At 39.9% G+C, this 20,695-nt stretch overlaps 1 protein-coding gene across 1 annotated transcript in view; it reads left to right on the forward strand.

Annotated features, from left to right (window-relative positions):
• Nucleotides 1-20,695, forward strand: part of LOC110877199 (disease resistance protein RPV1-like) — a 188,679-nt gene that overhangs the window by 147,362 nt on the left and 20,622 nt on the right. Inside the window, exon 3 of the mRNA XM_035977340.1 lies at nt 14,908-16,009. Coding sequence (XP_035833233.1) covers nt 14,908-16,009 — 1,102 coding nt within the window. The remainder of the gene's footprint in view (nt 1-14,907; nt 16,010-20,695) is intronic.

Raw genomic sequence — 20,695 nt, forward strand, 5'->3', positions numbered from 1 at the left:
TGCACTTTTCTTAAACAACTAGGGATACTTGAGTTTCATTTGGTCTTCTCGTTCCCAGGTATACTCTGGGCCATGACGGGAATCCCAATGAACTCGAACGAGAGGTATCCTGGTAAGCTTGAGAATCTTAACATCTCGATCAGTAATCTCTACTGGTTCCTCGATGAATCGCAGCTGGTCGTCGATAGTGAGCTCCTTTAAGGGAACTATGAGGGTCTCATCTGACAGACACTTCTTCAGATTTGACACATGGAAAACGTTGTGGACTCCGCTGAGTTCGGCCGGTAGATTCAGCTTGTAGGCGACTTTGCCAATTTTCTCAATGATTTCGAACGGTCCGACATAACACGGATTGAGCTTGCCTCATTTTCCAAAACGAACTACACCTTTCCAAGGTGAGACTTTGAATAGCACCCGATCCCCAACATGGAACTCGAGTGGTTTTCTTCGCTTATCAGGATAGCTTTTCTGACGGTCACGAGCTGCCGCCATTCGCTGCCGTATCTGAGCAATCCTTTCTGTTGTATCTACTATGAGTTCTGGGCTAGTGATTTGACTGTCACCAACTTCTGCCCAACAGAGAGGTGATCTGCATTTACGTCCGTACAATGCCTCAAACGGAGCGGCCTGGATGCTGGTGTGGCAGCTGTTGTTATATGAGAACTCCACTAGCGGGAGGTGTTTTTCCTAGCCATTACCAAAATCGATTACACACGCCCTAAGCATGTCTTCAAGGGTCTGGATGGTGCATTCAGATTGCCCATCCGTCTGTGGGTGATAAGCGGTGCTCATATCTAAACGTGAGCCAAAACACTTGTGCATAGCTTGCCACAGTTCAAAAGTAAAACGCGTGTCACGATCAGAAATGATGGAGGTTGGCACTCCGTGCCTTGATACCACTTCTTTTAGGTAGATGTCTGCTAGAGTAGAAAACTTATCCGTTTCCTTGATAGCTAGAAAATGTGCAGACTTGGTCAGTTGATCCATGATCACCCAAATGGTATCGTTTCCGCGTTGAGATCTGGGCAGGCCAGTAACGAAATCCATGGAAATTTGCTCTCATTTCCACTTAGGTATCTCTGGTTGTTGAAGTGGGCCTGATGGTTTCTGATATTCGACCTTGACCCTAGCACAAGTCAAGCATTTACTGACGTAGGTTGCTATGCTGGCTTTCATACTAGGCCACCAGTATGTAGTCTTTCGGTCGTGGTACATCTTATCTGAACCAGGATGTACTGAATATCGAGACTTATGTGCTTCATCCATCACAAGCTCGCGTAAGCCTCCATAAAATGGAACCCAGATGCGTCCGATAACATAGTAGGCGCCGTTTTCTTTTTGTTCTAGTCGTTGCCTCGATCCTCGTAAGGACTCATCCCTGATGTTCTCTGCCTTCAATGCTTCAACTTGAGCATCGCGAATCTGAGCGGGAAGGTTAGATTGGATGGTAAGCTGTAACGCACGTACACGCTTCGGTAGAGTATCCTTTCTACTGAGAGCATCGGCCACAACGTTGGCTTTGCCCGGGTGATACTTGATCACACATTCGTAATCATTCAAGAGGTCGACCCATCGTCGTTGTCGCATGATTAACTCCTTTTGCTTGAAGATATGCTCGAGACTCCTGTGATCGGTGTAAATGCTGCACTTGGTACCGTATAGGTAATGTCTCCATATCTTATGCGCGAAAACAACTGCTCCCAATTCCAAGTCGTGCGTAGTGTAGTTCCTTTCGTGAACCTTAAGTTGGCGCGATGCGTAGGCAATGACCTTGTCACGTTGCATCGACAGGTAATCAAGTCCTTGGATGGAAGCGTCGCAACAAAAAAACAAAATCATCTGTGCCCTCTGGAAATGAGAGGATAGGTGCGTTACAAAGTCCATCCTTTAAGTGCTGAAAATCGGATTCCTGGGCATCGCCACGATAGGTGACACCTTTCTGAGTCACTGAAGTGAGAGGTTGCACAATCTTAGAGAAATCCTTGATGAATCTTCTGTAGTAGCCCGCCAAACCCAAAAATTGGCGGATTTCTGTTGGTGTACGGGGTGCAGGCCAGTTCTTGATCGAGTCAACCTTGGATGGATCAACATGAATCCCATCCTTGTTTACTACGTGGCCTAGAAAGTGGACTTCGCGAAGCCAGAAGTCACATTTTGAAAACTTGGCATACAACTTCTCTGCTCGAAGAAGTTCCAGCATAAGTCGTAGATGCTGCTCGTGTTCCTCCTGACTCTTAGAATAGATCAGGATATCGTCAATGAAAACAATAACGAACTAATCCAGGTAAGGTTTGCATACTCGGTTCATGAGATCTATGAAGACCGCTGGTGCATTCGTTAATCCGAAAGGCATAACCAGAAACTCGTAATGGCTGTAACGAGTTCTGAATGCTGTTTTGGAGACGTCCTCCTCCCGGACTCTCAGTTGATGGTAGCCTGACCTCAGGTCAATCTTGGAGTAGAAACTCGACCCTTGCAACTGGTTGAATAGGTCATCAATGCGTGGGAGAGGATAATGATTCTTCACGGTCACCTTGTTAAGTTCGCGATAGTCAATACACATTCTAAAAGTACCGTCCTTCTTCTTCACAAACAAGACTTGAGCTCCCCAGGGCAAAGAGCTAGGACGTATAAAACCCTTTTCCAAGAGTTCTTGTAGTTGCGTGGACAGTTCTTCAAGTTCTGACGGAGCAAGTCGATAAGGTGCACGAGCTATTGGTGCTGCTCCAGGAGCTAGCTCGATTTGAAACTCGACTTGTCGATGAGGCGGAAGACCAGGTAATTCCTCAGGAAATACCTCAGGAAAATCACGCACAATAGGAATGTCTTCAATTCTCTTCTCTTCCATTGATGCGTCAGTAACGAGTGCTAGAATGGCAGTGTGGCCCTTTCGTAAACACTCCTGGGCCTTAAGGAAAGAGATAATGCCTACGACAGCACCACTCTTATCGCCATGAATCACAAGAGGTTCTTCACCAGAACGAGGAATGCGGACGATTTTCTCCTTGCAAATAATCTCCGCTTGATGATGAGATAGCCAATCCATCCCAATAACGACGTCGAAACTACCAAGTACGATAGGAATAAGGTCGATAGAGAAGGTCTGACCAGCTAAGACGAGGTTACAACCCTTAACTATGTGCGTGGCCTCGAGACTTTTACCGTTTGCTAGCTCTACCGTGTGTTTGGTGGTCAAAAGTGTTGGAGTGCGTTTAAGCATTTGGCTAACTTTTAAGGACACATAACTAGTATCAGCACCCGAATCGAATAAAACAGTAACACAGAAATCATCCAGAAGAAACTTACCCATCACAACGCTGGGATCGTTCCTTGCATCACCCTGACCTAGCACGAAAACACGTCCCCTGGCTCCATTGCCATTATTGTTACCCCCGTTGTTGCCTCCATTGTTGTTCCCGTTTCCTTGGTTGTTGTTGTTCTGATTCTGGTTCAGCTGAGGGCAGTTCCTCTTAAAGTGGCCTTCAGCGCCACACTGAAAACATCCTTTATTGCCCTGCTGTTGTTGCTGCGGGTGGTTCTGTGGAGCTTGTTGTTGTTGTTGGCGATTCTGATTTGCTGGTCGTGCGCTCCTGCAATCCTTTGCTTCATGACCAAACTTGTTACACCTCAGGCAACGACCCTTGTTGCACTTCCCGCTATGATGTTTGTGGCATCGGTTGCACATGGGGTGGTTCCCTCGATATCCACCATGTCCTTGACTACTGGAAGATTGCTGACCAGGACTCTGGTAGTCATTAGTCTTTCGCTGTTGAGACTGAACTGAAGTAGAACCCTTACTGGAATTCCCATCACATTTTCTCTTGTTGTCGCTAGGTGCATCAGGAGTAGTTGTGGCACTGACACGTTTGGGCAGTCTATTCTGTTCAACTGTTTGATCGGTGAGACGATGGGCCAACTTAATGATTTGCTGAATGGTACCCAGGTTAGCTGAAGTCACATGACTCTGAATCTCTGGTACAAGACCCTTGAGGTACAGCTCAATTCGTTTGATGGGAGGGTCCACCATAGTAGGGCACAAGATGGCCAGCTTGTTTGACCTCTTAGTATACGCCTCAATCTTAGACCCCGTCATCTTCAGATTGAAAAATTCCACCTCTAGCTTGTGGATGTCGTCCCGAGTGCAGTACTATTCTTTGATCAGTTCTTTGAAACCGTTCCATGGGGTGGCATTAGCAACCGCCAGCCCTAGTAGTTGAACATGCGCTTTCCACCAGGTTAACGCAGCACCTTCGAGTGTTCCAGTAGCATATTTCACCCTATGATCTTCGGGGCATTCACACATCTCAAAAACAGACTCAAGCTTCTCGAACCAGTGAAGAAGACCTACAGCTCCTTCTGTGCTGCTGAAAGTACTAGGTCGACAATCCATGTATGTTTTGAACGTGCACACAGGAGGCTGAGAATGCTGACCTCCTACAGGGACAGCTGCGAGTGCCTCAGCAACTCGTTTATTGATTAAAGTCGTCAACTGGGCTTGAGTTAGGTTGATACGTCCTCCGTGTCCATTCATGATCTTCACAATGAAGCAACGTAAGTGAGGAAAGTGTCGCGAAAGTGCGTAAGTGTGGAGTGACAGCAGAGAGTAAACACACAAGGTTCAAATAGCAATTATCACGTTAATTAATGCACAGTGTGAACTATCTAACCGACAATATAACATAAATCATACCACCTATTGTGTCGAGTCTTGCACGTGGAACGAAGCGTCGTTGTGGATCGTTGAGCACTGTACAGGTTATAGTCTGGTTTTGTCAAAAAGCTTTTCCCTTTTTAAAACCAAGTTCACTATAACCAATGGCTCTGATACCAATCTCTCACACCCCCAAAATCCACCATGCGGAGTATCACCGCTTGGAGGCGTGAAATGACCAGGATTGAGCCACCAATCATATTGAACAACACAATCAAGTAAAATAAAACCAACCACAATACAATTGGTGACCAAAAGCTAGTTAACCAATTTTAACTTAAACAGCGGAAGCATAATCGTAAGTTCAAAACATAAGTTCATAGTTCATAAGTTTATAGACCAAAACATAGGTTCCATAAGTTCATAAAGTTTATTTATTAAACACGGGACATAATAGTCCATATCCCACAACGACATCCTCCTCGTGCAAGCTCCATAGCATCTAGCGACCTGTAAGGCATGTAACAACGAGTCAACAACAAAGTTGAGTGAGTTCATGTTTGGTTGTTTAGTTTTAAGTTGTTTCCAAAAACGTGGTTTGTCTTTCGTTGGCGTAATTGTCGTGGGGGTTACCCCGTAGTTGAAAGTAAAATTTACCAATTCATTCTTTATTACCCACACCATATTAGTGGGGGCTTCCCCATGTGAACCACTAGACCGATATCGACAACTGACGAACAATAGTTGTGCCCTACGTCAATGTTCTATCATCATTGACAGTTTTCCATAGTCCATTAGTACACGCCCGTTCGGACGACACAGTGTGAGGTTTGTTAAACCTAATAGCGCTATTAACTAATGACCCGCTCGCCATTGGCCTCGGCGATTAAGTCGATATAAAATGAGGGACTTCATGATAGAGTTTTGTCTAGTAAGGTTTAAGGTTGTTGTCCTACCCAAGGAGGACGAACGTACGTATTCTACCCAAGGAGAGTACGCAGGATTAATATTGGCATCCTACCCATGGAGGATGGCCATACTTATCCTACCCAAGGAGGATATGTAGATTCCATTTTAGTTTCTTAACCCATTCCCAAACCACCGGGAATCCCATGCCTTGTAGAAAGTGTGAACTCACCTCGGTTGCTCGGTTTAACTCTCAAAATAGCTAACAGTCAAGGTCGGTCAATCATGTCCTAATATGATTACCACTTAGTTTATTAGTGACTTCAAATAGAGCACAAAGTTCCTACACGTATCTATCACATAGCACGCATCACTTTAACGGTTCATGCCCATATAAACTTCCCATCTATTCCCGTTCATAAGCAAACATACGACATTGCACATAACACTTTTATTGACATATAACATGTTAGATTATTCTCAGGTAACCTACCAGACATTTAGTTACGCAAATTACCACTTATGTCGTTTAAGCTTTTATATTCAAAACTGGGCTGTTTTCGGGGATTTTAATAAAATAGTTAACTTCTTCGAAAAATTCCCAACTTTTTACGGAAGGTCTTAAATGATCCAAATATAATTGTGTAAAAATCTCGAGATCCAATATCACCAATATTTTATAAAAATTCATTTTCCGGACTGCAATCAGATTCATCTTTTTCTGATTGCAGTCCACAGAATAATTAATTAAAAATTCATCGTAAGTTCGATTTACGAAATTCCAGTGGGATAATTACAAATACATCAGTGGTCATCTACTGCAGCAAAAACTCAGCTTTAGCTGTTGTTACAAAACGTGTCTTTAAAAATAGTAAACGAAGTCCAAAAATTATGATTCCAGCGCCATTAGAACCGTATTTCATAATACATAAATCTAGACTTCAGAAAATGCATTTTTCGTTTTATTAAGGTCCGGTTATAGCCAACTGAAGTTGGCTGAAATCACTAAACTACCTCCTGTTTTCAGCTTTTAACATTCTAAAGCGTGCTCGATTGATTCGGTTAACATGTTTAGCGATCAATAACGACATTTAACATTAACAAGTAATCAGCAAGTAATCAGCAACATATCAAAACAACTTCATACTAACATTATTACACCATGTTTCATCTTTAATAAAGCTTTATGTTCATCTTCTTAGTTCTTGTTATTTAGTGTTTTAAACATAAGTATCATACTACAATATTTTAGCCATAAAACAAGATGAACAAGGGTTTGTCATGAGCTTACTACTAGCACAAGGCTAGGGTAGAATCTATTGAAGAAGATGATGAAAAATGATGAAGAAGAAGCAAGAAACAAGTTCCTTTAAAGCTCCACAAGTTGCAACTTCCTTGAATCACTTCCTAGGCTTGAATGGAACTCAAAGATGGATGAATGTGGTGGACTCGAGGTGGTGATGGTGGCGGTTTGGGTAGGGCCGAGAGAGGGAGAGAGAGTTGAGAGTGAGAGAGTGTAAGATATGAGAAATGATGGTGATCTTGAAGCCTTACTTATATCATGTCTTCCAATATTATGTTCAACTTCACAAGTAATCTATCCATTATAAGATTAGAACAAATCAAGAAATGAGATTGGAAGTATGGTGTGCAAATATGGTGGGGTCCATGGGGACTGAAATCGGTTGGGGGGGGGGGTCTTGATGTAAGTTTTTGTAACTAAATTGCAAAGGTTAGTTTATTGTCAAGTATAAACTTACATATACTAGTTACTTGATATTTAACGGGTGTTATGGTAAACGAGGATCATAACTAGCCATGAAATAATAACACAATGTGTTTGACAAATATTTGGCGTCCCGGGTAATGTCCGGTTGTTCGGTCGGATACTGTTTCGTTAAAGTGTTTAATTATTTCGTAAAGGGTCTTATATATATATATATATATATATATATATATATATATATATATATATATATATATATATATATATATATATATATATATATATATATATATATATTTGTAACACAATTAATTCCTAACACTTAGGAAAATATTCAGGACCTTTAAGTAAATTTTCTGCACATGACTAGTAGGTTAACAAGCACATGTAAGCATGACACAGAAATCAGGAAACAGTTAAGTAATTCAACACAATCACCAAGCACTTTAATTATCATTAAATAATCGTACGGATACATGAAATTACGAGGGTTGTCACATTCTCCCCTTGTTAAGAAAATTTCGTCCCGAAATTTAGCACGTGGTTACTGAGGAAGCTAGTTAAGTTGCAGTGTTTACTGGTTTTCCTGGGGTGTCACATATTCTGGCGTAAGCTTGACTTGCTCCCGTGTAAACTGGTAGACGAGGAAGTCGACATTGTAGCAGAGCTCAATAATGTGCGGCAACATTTAGAGGCGCAGTCCCCCATTCAGCAAAAGAGTATGCTTTCAAAGATAAAAGCGGTCTTCACCCCGAAATCGTCAACCAAGAAACCACCAATCGTCCAGCAAAATACTCGCGGTCGGCCTACATCAAAGAAAGTACAAGAAAGGCTAGATGAAGCTGCGAGGTTAGATGAAGCTGCGAGATACAGCTCCTATGGCGAGGACAGCAACGTATATACCGCTTCCCCCAAATATAGGTTTGATTTACCCCGATGCAGCTCATACGTACCGTCAGAGGGCTCTCGTGGAACTGGTTCGGTTGTAATGTCTAAAAAACCTAAAATGAAACGAAACAGTTCAACGAGTTCTAAAAAGAAGGAGAAGCGGGATGATCAGGGTTTTCCATTAATGAAGGGGGACGAGCACTTGTTAAGCATTCAGAGGTTTAAGAATCAAATTCCATCAGAGTTTCACTCTTACATATCGCGTATACAAGATGCGACCCCAGACGGTCATTGTGGGTACAGGTCTGTGGCTGTCGGGTTAGGTTTTACGGAACACGTATGGCCCCGTATTCGAAGTGATTTACTACTGCAGATTGACCATAACAAGCCGCGTTGGAAGCATGTATTCGAAACATATAACAAAGGAGACTTTAATCGAATACGTAACAAAATCGAATGGCATTCAGTGAAAGGGTGCGATCCAACTCACTGGATGGAAATGCCCTACGTAGGGCTTCTTGTAGCGTAAAGGTATAATATTGTCCTCCACGTGTTAAGAATCGAAGGGAGCTCTACCATCTTCCCATTAACGGATGCCCCACTAGATCCACGACCTCAAGCGATAACGCTCGTACATGTTCACGGGGGACACTTCATACATGCTAAGTTGGAAGGAGACTACCTCATGCCTTTAGCGACCCCATTGTGGTCGACTCATCGATAAATAGCTGTGAAACGGTGGGAAGAAATGTATAGACCGAGGTTACAGCACTACTACGAGTTAATCAATCCCAAATCAGACTCAGACAAAGACAAAGAACCGAGTTTAAATGTTATCGAAGATTAAACGGAAACTTGTATTTTTGTAAATTGTAGAAATTTTTTGATTTATAAAGTTTGTATCATTTTTAATTTTTATAATTCATAATGTATTATTTTTAGCTTTTCTAAATTATATTTGTATTATTTATCAAATAATATTGTTTTCTATAAATTTAAACAAAGGAAAACACACACAAAAAAATGGAACTTTATATACGTTGCGTAGGGATCCCTACGTAGCGTAGGTAGTGCAAAGGACAAAAAAGCCCTGTTTTTGGCTTCGTATTGTCTCAACACAAGGGCAAACTAGTAAAATGAATATGGTTATACGCAGCGTATTGGTCCATACGCACCGTATGCAAAAGGTGGACAATTTCCCCCCAAATCAAAGTTTCAAAACCAATATATGTTAATTACAATTTTGCCCTTGTGTTTGGGGCAATACGAAGCTGATTACAAGGGTCAGAAGGTCATTGACTACCTTTATATACGCTTCGTATGGATCTCTACGAAGCGTATATAAAGGTCAAGAGAATGACCTTTATACGTATTGATACAAGGGTATAAAGGTCATTCTCTTTACCTTTATATACGCTTTGTAGAGATCCATACGAAGCGTATATAAAGGTAGTAAATGACCTTCTGACCCTTGTAATCAGCTCCGTATTGCCCCAAACACAAGGACAAAATGGTAATAGAACTGCTTTTTGACTTTTCTTATATGCTTCGTAAGGATCTCTACGCTGCGTAGAGGTTCTGATTTAAATCAGTTAAACCGCTACGCAGCTCTGTTCTTCCCCAAATCTCAAAAACACACACAACCGAGAGCATACGAAGGCGACTGAAATAATCGACCGTATACGACACAAATTCGAAGTATAAAACAGGTATTTACACAACCTATTTAAGTAATTTTGATTTTTTTTTGTATTTTATCCGTAAATTAGATGTTTTTTTAGGTAAATTAGGGTTTGGTTAGTGATTGAACTTTCGTAAATTAGGGTTTGCTTAAGCATTGATTAGTGTTGATTTGTTTGACTTGTTAGGGTTTAGCCACTGAACTCGATTTGTTTGACTTATTGCCCCAGTCAACTGTTCTTTGTGGTATTGATATGCTGTGATTAGGTTTTTTACATCACTAATAGATTAGTACTCTAGTAGTCGGCTGTTCTATGTCGGATGGTTTTGTAGCGCCTCCTGCGCCTAGGCGAGATTTTTAGGCGAAGCGCATTCAATGCGCTTATGGTACCAAGGCAATTAAAGTGTTCCTATGAGCAGTGTATAATTAACAGTTTACTGATTAAAATCCATTTATATAGTGCAAATGTGTTTCGACGATTTTGTCAAACTTTAACATCAATAACAAATTTAAGAACTCATTGATCTAGTGGTATACATGTTGTTCTCTACAAAAGTAGTTTGAGTTTAAATCCTTGTAAATATAAAGGTTATGTGGTATTTAGTTATAAAAAACATGATGGTTAAAAAATACCGAAACATTATATTCTTATAAAAAAATGATAAGTTATGTTTTTTTGACCCGCTCTAACCCGAACCTAATCTGATCCACCACTCAACCCAACCAGACCCGGCCTGTTTGTTTTGCCAGGAGCCGTGCAGTAATCAAACACTTGGATTGCAGCCGTTTGCGGCTGCGTCTGCGGCGGTAAACGGGCATTTAAACGGCTGCAAACACAGCTGAAAACGGCAGCGATTTCGCGGCCGTTTGCGGCCGCGTTTGCAGCCGTAAACGCGTTTGCAGCCGTAACGTTTTACGACTGCAAACGCGGCCGCAAACGGCTGCGAGCGTTTGCAGCCATAAACGGGCGTTTAAATCATGATTAAAGATAATCTTAGGAACTTGTAATGGTGCTAAACATGCTCAAAAAACACCCAAACACGCCTCGGAACTGCCCGGGGCGGTTTTTTTTTTTGGAAAAAAATGGCGGGGCGTCCTTTTTTAAACGCCTTCACTTGTTTCTTTGGTCAATAACATTTTTTTGATCGTTTTTTTATTTTTTTTATTTAATTCTATTAGAATATCTAATCATTACAAGATTTCAAGCCCCGTTACACTCTTTTTAACATAATGCCCCACAATGCCTAAATGATGAATGGACCGCCACATGACGCAAAATGCTCAAGGGTCTTCCCCTCCCACTACACATGGTCTAATTGTTTCGACTTTTTACCTTTTTATACATATAAATACACACCTTTAGCTGTTGGCACCCATAAAGTCAAAAAGAGAAACAATAAACATGTAAATGGTCATCACGCGTAATTAGTCACTTCTATGGAGGGTCATGTATGCTTTTTTTTTTAATCTTTATGGTCTTTTATCTTTTATATAATGCAAACAAGAATACTTTGTCCCAACCCCATCATAAATTATATTGATACCGAATTGTTTTCTTGGTAAGGATTATTATTCTCTAATAAGTTCTTAAAAATTTCCCTCAATCATTAAAGATTTCAGTTTGTTTGATCCATCAAACACTTGCATAATGGCATCTACTTCAGCTTCATCCATACAAAGGAGCTTCAAGTATGACGTATTTTTGAGTTTTAGGGGTGAAGACACCCGCAAGAACTTTGTTGATCATCTCTATCATGCTCTTCACCAAAAGGGCATTATAACATATAAGGATGATGAAAAGATCGAGAAAGGGGAAAGAATCGGAGATCAGCTCATCGAGTCCATTGAAGACTCGAGATTTTACATCATTGTTTTCTCAAGGAACTATGCATCTTCATCATGGTGCTTAGACGAGCTCGTCAAGATTATGGAGTGCCAAAAGATGACTGAGCATACTGCTTACCCCATCTTCTATGATGTGGAACCCACTGAAGTCCGCAAACAAAGTGGGTCAGTTGGGGAAGCCTTTGAACAGGTCACAAGGAAGAGGACGTTGGAAGATGTAAATCTGGTAACATCTTTATCAATGAATTTGTATTTGTTCACTGAAATGATTTGTTAATACTGAGAAAGTTTTGCGTTTTTCCAAAAAGGAAAAGAAAGATGAGATTGGAGGGTGGAGAAATGCTCTTACAGAAGCAGCAAGCCTAGCTGGGATGGAGTTGAAGAACACTTTCAACGGGTATTCTTCGGTTTCTTTTTTCTTTTTCTTATAAAGTAAGGTTCCGGTACAAATGGGTCTTAACATGAGAAGTAAAGGAGGGAATTGTTTTATATTTTTGGATTTTTTTTCATGATGTCAAGCACGTGTTTTAGTCTCACAATCTAAAAAAGTTTTTTTTTTTTTTTTTTTTTTTTTTTTTTTTTTTTTTTTTTACATTTTGCAACTAAACATTGTGCTTAAATAGATGAGAAAATAATTTCAAAAAAAAAAAAAAGAAAAGAAAAATATTCATTTACATTTTGTATTTGATCTTTACATTTTTTTTCTAGTATCGGTTTAATAGGGTGATCCATATCATCTCTGTTGGCCCCAAAATGGATCTTGATCTCTAGAACGTGATAAACAAACTTGAATAACAATAACCGAATGCAATAACCGAATGTATGTATGTATCGAATATGTGAGTGTATGTTGTAGTACAAATGAAAAACAAATGACCCTTATTTATAGTTTTCAACGGGTGCGAGTGAAGAGTTGTATCTCTTTGTGAATAGACGCATCCCTTGAATGTGTGGAGGAGATTGATCGTGAAGGGGTACGTTGATTTGTAGCCACAAACTTGAACCGGTGCCACCCTTTCTTTTCCTTCTTTGTGGCCGAGATCAAAAGGTGCCTCTCCAAGGGGTTTCGCAACCCTTGGGGTGGTGGTTATCAACTTCTGGTTTGCCACTTTCAGTCCCTGAACTTTATAACCGCCATGTAACCGCCATACTTTACTCTAATTACCGTACAACCCTTGTACTTAAGGATGTGTAGAGACTAAGAGTTTCATTCACCCCCCTAATCTTGAACATCCTTGAGTTGTAGATCTTGAACTTTGATCAATTCCATTTTTCTTAAAACTCCTCGGTATCCGACGTTTCACACGGATCTTCTTATTCACCAACCTTGCTCCTCACGAACCTTGTTTTACTTGAACTCGCTTCAAACGAACTTGCTTCACACAGATATTTTGCTTCACACTTGCCTTGACCGCACTTGATTTGTATCACACGAATCTTTTCTTGTGTAGTTGTCTCAACACGAACTTCACCCGGTCTTGATTGACTTGCCCACTATCATATCACATGACTTGCATCCATCTCGCATAGATTTTGGATAATCTAACTCACTTAGATTTCTCTTGCGGTTGTGTCATACAACAATTCTTTCTTCTTCTTGATCTATCACAGATTTAATCTCGTCATCACGGTTGTTTCTCACAACGGGTTCTTCATCATTGATTGCTTCCCTCACGGATTCTTCGCTTTAATCCGATCCACTCACTGGACTGTTTTGTTATACCTTTCACAGGTTATCTTCCTCCGCATCACACGGTTCTTCTTTCCTTCAACTCCTCACAAATCGACTACACTTTTCCCCAAGGTTTCGAATCACACAAACCTTCTTTTTTTGATGTCTTACAAACAATATTCATTATTTCAATAACTTCAAGTTTTTCTGCATTCACTGCACCTTTTTTTTGTTTCCTGTATTCATTACATCATTTTTCCCTTTGCTGCATTCGCTGCGTCATCGTGTTTCTTTGCATTCACTGCATCTACAATTGTCTATTCCGCATACCACTTTGTTTCTGATTGAAAAAACCTTCAAGCCTTCACTTGGTTATTCTAGATTCTTCGAACACACTTGGAATTACTCAAATGCTTCCGTCTTTACTCGCTTCTTCTTCACCATCGACTCACTCGATTTTCTTTTTTCACAATTGATTCGCTCAATTTTCTTTTCTATACTATGACTTTGGCCTTCAAACCTTCACCCGCGACTAGAACTGATCGCGTATAACCACCGGATTAAATTTTGATTCTTCCTGGCCCTCCAAATGAAACAAAAGAACCATGTCTTGCGCTCTTGTACTTGGTTCGATACACTCACGAACCCTTAGTTTGATTGCTAACTTAGAATTCTCACAACCCTTACTTTCTTGTTTCTAAAATTTCTTGACCACCAATACGAACCACTGTACTGGTAAAATTCAATTCCCTTGAATTCAACAAACTCTCAAATCTTAAACCCGCGAATAACCACAACGCGTATTAATTGAATTCCTGACAATCTAATTCGCACTATAACCCCGAAATCAAAACCCTAAATTTTGAACAGAACCCTGGTTCGACAACCTTGAACCGAAAAAACTAAAACTTGCGAATTGAAAAATTAGAATGATGAAACCTGATCGCGCATGACTTTGTGATTCGATGCCTTGCGATTCCTGTGCCTAGAGCCTGGCGCTCTGATACCAATTGTTGGCCCCAAAATGGATCTTGATCTCTAGAACGTGATAAACAAACTTGAATAACAATAACCGAATGCAATAACCGAATGTATGTATGTATCGAATATGTGAGTGTATGTTGTAGTACAAATGAAAAACAAATGACCCTTATTTATAGTTTTCAACGGGTGCGAGTGAAGAGTTGTATCTCTTTGTGAATAGACGCATCCCTTGAATGTGTGGATGAGATTGATCGTGAAGGGGTACGTTGATTTGTAGCCACAAACTTGAACCGGTTCCACCCTTTCTTTTCCTTCTTTGTGGCCGAGATCAAAAGGTGCCTCTCCAAGGGGTTTCGCAACCCTTGGGGTGGTGGTTATCAACTTCTGGTTTGCCACTTTTAGTCCCTGAACTTTATAACCGCCATGTAACCGCCATACTTTACTCTAATTACCGTACAACCCTTGTACTTAAGGATGTGTAGAGATTAAGAGTTTCAATCTCATGTTTCATGTGGGATTGTAAGTAATTTAATTAAATCTTCTTTAACCCACAGGCATGAAGCAAAATTTATCCAACAAATCGTTCAAGACGTTTCACGAAAGCTACATCTCATTAACTTGAGCATCGATAGGAAGTTAGTAGGCATGGAGACTCGGGTAAGGGACGTAATTTCATCTTTGGAACTTGATTTAGATGATGTTCGGATGATAGGGATCAAAGGGATTGGAGGTGGTGGGAAGACGACTTTGGCGAGAGCTATTTTTGATAATATATCCGTCTGGTTTGAAGGTAAGAGCTTTGTTGAAGATGTCAGAGAAGTTTCAAAAGGCTCTTTGTTTGGGTTGAAGGATTTGCAAAAACAAATCCTTTCATCTGTGTTAAACGATCAAAAAATTGTTGTAGCTGGTGTGTCGGACGGAAAAAGTATGATGCAAAAGATGATGCCTCATAGAAAGGTTCTTGTAGTTCTAGATGATGTGGATGATATAGACCAGCTTGAAGCATTAGCAGGTGAGCCTACCTGGTTTAAGCCGGGAAGTAGAATCATCATCACCACAAGAGATGAGCAAGTGTTAGTAGCTCAACAAGTGAATGTTATTCATGATGTCAATCTGTTATCAGATGAGGAAGCAATTTGCCTCTTTAGTAGGTATGCATTTGGGAGGGAGATTCCAGATCATGGGTATGAAGAGCTATTAAGAAAAGTTGTACGTTATGCTGCCGGTCTTCCCTTAACAATCAAAGTTTTGGGTTCACATCTTTGTGGTAGAACTAAGCATGAATGGGTAGACACCATAGAAAGACTAAAAACAATTCCGTTGGAGAAAACTTTGAAAAGATTGGAACTAAGCTATAATGGCCTAGAGAATGATGAGAAAGAAATATTCTTAGATGTTGTATGCATACTGAAAGGTGAAAAGAAAGACCACTCAATAAGAATACTTGAAAGTTGTGGGTTTAATGCTCATATTGGTTTAAGAGTTCTTGAGCAGAAATCTTTGATAACTATTTCTGATTATCACGGTTTGCGTTTCCATGACCATATAGAAGAAATGGGCTGGAATATTGTCCGTGGTTTGCAGCCTCTTGAGCCTAGCAAGCATAACCGACTATGGATTAAAGAGGAAATAGAAGATATATTGGTTAATGAATTGGTAAAGTTCAAGTTTATATGAATGGTGGAAAACTAGAACCTTTTTATTTGTTTTGACCAAAGTTTCATATATGTTTTTTTTACAGGGTACTGAAGCAACAAGAAGTATTAAACTAAAATACACAAGTCTCCATCCAACAACTATTATGAGAGGTCTTAGGAAAATGAGGGAGCTTAGATTTCTTTCCGTGCATAGAGGACTTGTATTATGGCCTGTTGATGAAGTTAGCCAATACTTACCAGATGCTTTACAATCTCTATGTTGGCCTGAATACCCTTTTCGGTCTTTACCTCAAACGTTTCAAGCAAACAAGCTCGTTAACCTTGAAATGGCTTGGAGCAAAATATCTGAGCTTTGGGAAGGAGGAGAAAAAAAGGTAGAATAATGGTTGATCTGTTTTTTTGCATCATGCATTACAATATAATATTTTATTTTGTCACTACACTAATATTTTTTTCTTTTCTGATGATAGGTTCTAAATAAGATAAGATTCATTGACCTCAGATATTCAAAGTTAGAAACCTTTGACCTTAGTATGACTCCAAATCTCGAAAAGTTACATCTGGAAGGATGTTTTGTCTTTTTCAAACTACACATCCCCGTTGAATATCCAAAGCTCAAATTTCTCAACCTCGAAGGTTCTAAGGTGTGTAACCTTAACCTCGGGATTACTCCAAATCTTGTAAGCTTAAATCTCAAAGGATGTTATGACTTTGTAGAACTCCACATGCCCGTTGAATGTCCCGAGCTCCAATTCCTCTGCCTTGGTGGTTCTAAGGTGAGTAACCTCAATCTTGAGATGACTCCACATCTCAAGGTGTTAGATCTAGAAGGATGTTATTACCTTCAAGAAATTCACGCACCCGTGGGTTGTCTAAAAAATCTTGTCTACTTTAACTTCAACGGTTGCTCAAGGTTTAAACATTTTGTTGTTTACAAAAGGAATAAAGTACATGATGTAGTTAGATTGAACCTAATTGCGGAGTCCCTAGATAGATGCCCACTGCATCCACACAGTAATTTGCCTAAGTTTCAGTTTAATTGTACATATTGGGAACCTCTACCCTCATCGAGTGGAAATATTGAGAAGCTTATATCTTTTGGTCTATGTGCTTGCACAAACCTTGAGTCGTTTTCAACAAGCATTTGTGGTTTACAACATTTAAGAGAGCTCACTCTTATAGGCAGTATTCCGGAGGTGCCCAATGATCTGTACCACTTACAAAGTCTAGAGAAGCTACGTTTGTGGATGAAAGAGATTAAGCATCTTCCGGATAGCATTTGCATGTTGAAACGTTTGAAATCACTTGATTTAAGTGATTGTAGATCCTTACAAGTTATCCCAAACAGTATCTGTAAGATGGAAAGTTTAAGAGATTTGGATCTCCGATTCTGTATACAAGTTGAAAAATTGCCCAAGGAATTTGGAGATATGAAATGCTTGAATACGTTAAACATAGGAGGTGCGGGTATAAGACATCTTCCGTACAACATTTTTCAATTGAAAGATCTGCGTATTACAGGGTCTAGGGGGCAGCTTGAGTCCTGTGGTTTTACTAATATAATCTCAAGATCCGGAGTCTGCTATGTGTAGTTGTGAATAACAGGGACAATCTGTTGGTAAGTTGGGATTCAAGAAGAAGTATTCAAAGTCCAGTTTTCGAATATTTATGTTTCTGATTTATAGAATGCAACAGGGACATTCTCTTTTTGCTTAACATGTTGTAAACCGATTACCGAACAAAAAATGATTACTAGTGGTTAACCGACTGACTGAACCAATCGGTTGAACAACCCGCAGCGCATAACCAACACCTTTTGATCATGGTTCTGTTGGAGGATAAAATCAACACTGCACACTGTTGGATCTGTAGGTCCCTTTTCTCGGAGGATCGAGAACAAACCTAAACCTTGTTATACAAACCTACTAGCGAGTGCGGAATCCAAGCTAGCAAGCAAACCGAGTTAGTAGCAAGTAGAGAAACAAACACACAAGTTCACCGATTAACACTAGTTGTATTAATGCAAATGAAGGTTTCGGTTACAAGCTCAATGTTTACAGAAATGTTCTATAAACTCTCTAAGTGTGTGAGTGTTTCGGACAGGATGCTCTCAACTCTCTATCTCTCAGTGTGACTATCTGTGTGCATCTGTCTTCTGTCCTCAACACTGCATGGGTATATATACCCGAAACATCTGATGTCTGATCGAAGGATCCGATAGATGGTCCGAAGGATCATCTATCGAAGACAAGTCATTCGAAGGATCAGCATTGACCTCGAAGGATCACTTTTCGAGGTCCATGGTTCGAAACATATCCTTCGATGACGTCGAAGGATCAACATCATCCTTCGATGAGGTCGAAGGATCAACATCATCCTTCGACCTCTTATCCTTCGACACATGACATCTTTCAACATGTAATCACTAACTGTTGGCCAAGTCAAACCGGAGGATGGTTGACTTGGTCAACTTACAGGACTGACAAGGACATCGTTTACACACAGACCGAATACAGACAAAGTACAGACACAAGTGCACCAACAAACTCCCCCTTGGCTGTAGCTTTGTCTTTATCTTCTATGGTTGTAGACTCGTTTTGAACTTCGACGGTCTTTGGTCTTCGAGTTATCAAAACTCTGATGTCCTTTCAAGTCTTCAATGTCGGAGGATCTTCAAAGTCTTCACGTCTTGAAAGTAGAAAGTGTATCAACAAACTACCCGTATCATGTAGGAAGTGTGTTGACAAACTCCCCCTTAACATAAGCTCCCCCTTGAGTTATGCTCGTGAAAAGACTTTATCTTTATGAAGTGAGATCCTTGTGGTGTTGATGATGGCCAGCGGCAACTCGATCATCTTAATCTTTTGAGCGCCTTCTCGTCGTGTCTTCATTCCAGAGCTTGTCATCGACCATGTTCTCCTAGCCTTTAGAATCTGCACATGCAAGAAATCTAAACGCGTAATGAGAACAACTGCTTGGAATATAGTATAAACAAATGACACACGAATGACCATGTCATAATCAAACACCGTCCGACAGTTTGAAAGTTTAATAAATTTATCAATTTTAAATTCTAACTTTCAAAATCTGCAAATTTTTGACCGTTTATGAAGATTTAGTCAATTCGGTTTTCAGTCAGGTTTCAGGTAACGAAGACTTGAGCTCCAACATCGTACGATCGAAAATAAAGAAGAAATAAAATCTTTTTGGCTTTTATAAAGTTAAAAGACAACAATTAAAAATCCTTTGAGTGTTATCAAACGACATCACCGCTAATGTCGTGCTGATATGCACCAAACGACGAAACTGTTTAAAAGAAAAACAATAAAAGTTAAGCAGTAAATAAATATATACAGACATTCTTTTTGCGAGTTTCGAGGGTAAGAGAATCATATCAGTGTACGGTCATGCCAAAACACTCTTGTTGTTCAGTTAATTAACATTAAGATAAGCATCCTATAACAATTATCGGTATTGTTGTCCACTTAAGCTCAACTTATCAAATGTAATCATGGCGAGGGGATACGTTAAGGTATGATTTATACTTACCGACCGGTGTTCATCCACATCACGACACATTCCCGTATCAAGGTATGCACGAGAGTTCATCTTACCGGTGAGTATACCGATTATCATCTGTTTGACCGTATAAATTGTGAGATACTCACTTATTTTGATTTGAAAACAAGCCCTATGTGATATAATCACTTATTGATGAGGAACTTGATTTTCGAATGCATGAGGGCACAGGTGCAAGTCCGTGAACAGGTCAGTACTTCCGTACAGCAGAGAGACGAACTTGACACCCGGATAAATGTGATATTTTATCACTTATTTGATATGGACATGTGATTGTTTATCACTTATTGAGGTCGAATGCAGTATGAATTATGTACACGTATGTATAGTATCATGGAAGATCTAGACTTGCGTCCCCGTTTTTTTTTTTTTTTTTTTTTTTTTGGTAAAAGATACAACCATGATACCCAGATGATAAGCAGCATAAAGACCGAATATCTCAGAACCTCGGCAATCTATCAAACGAAATTTCGGTACTAAGACCATATGCCAATGAATGGTTCCCACCTGGTCTTCAGTCGATTAAGATTTATATCACCCTGCACACTTTAAAATGATTGTGAGCCTACCGATACATCTTATATAGAGCTGCTTATCGTTTTTCATTTAAGGTTTAAAGAGGTTTGGATAGACCACTGATATACTATCATTTTCTCTTTTGCTCGCCAGGAAACTCATTTTTGATTTTCTATTGTTTTTGTGTTTTTGAAATTTTTTCGATGTTTTTGGATTTTCAAATTTTTGGATTTACTCCCCCTAAAATCAATAAACTAAGACAAATTTAAAACACAAAGGTATTTACAAAAATGATTTTCCGATGTTGGTTTTACTCTTGCTTGACCTTAATGCCATTTACCAATAATAAGAAGTCAAATCTAGATTTGTCAAATGCTTTGGTAAATAAGTCGGCACGTTGGTCATCGGTGTGGACCTTAACAACATCGATTAGCCTTTTCTCAAAGCAATCACGTATGAAGTGATATTTGATTTCGATGTGTTTGGTCTTTGAATGCTGCACAGGATTTTTAGTGATATCTAAAGCAGCAGAATTATCAACGTAAATAGGAGTAGTTAGGAATTCAAAACCGTAGTCCCGCATTTGTTG

Source organism: Helianthus annuus, chromosome 9 (genome assembly GCF_002127325.2).
Source record: "Helianthus annuus cultivar XRQ/B chromosome 9, HanXRQr2.0-SUNRISE, whole genome shotgun sequence".
In the NCBI taxonomy this organism is placed as follows: Eukaryota; Viridiplantae; Streptophyta; class Magnoliopsida; order Asterales; family Asteraceae; genus Helianthus; species Helianthus annuus.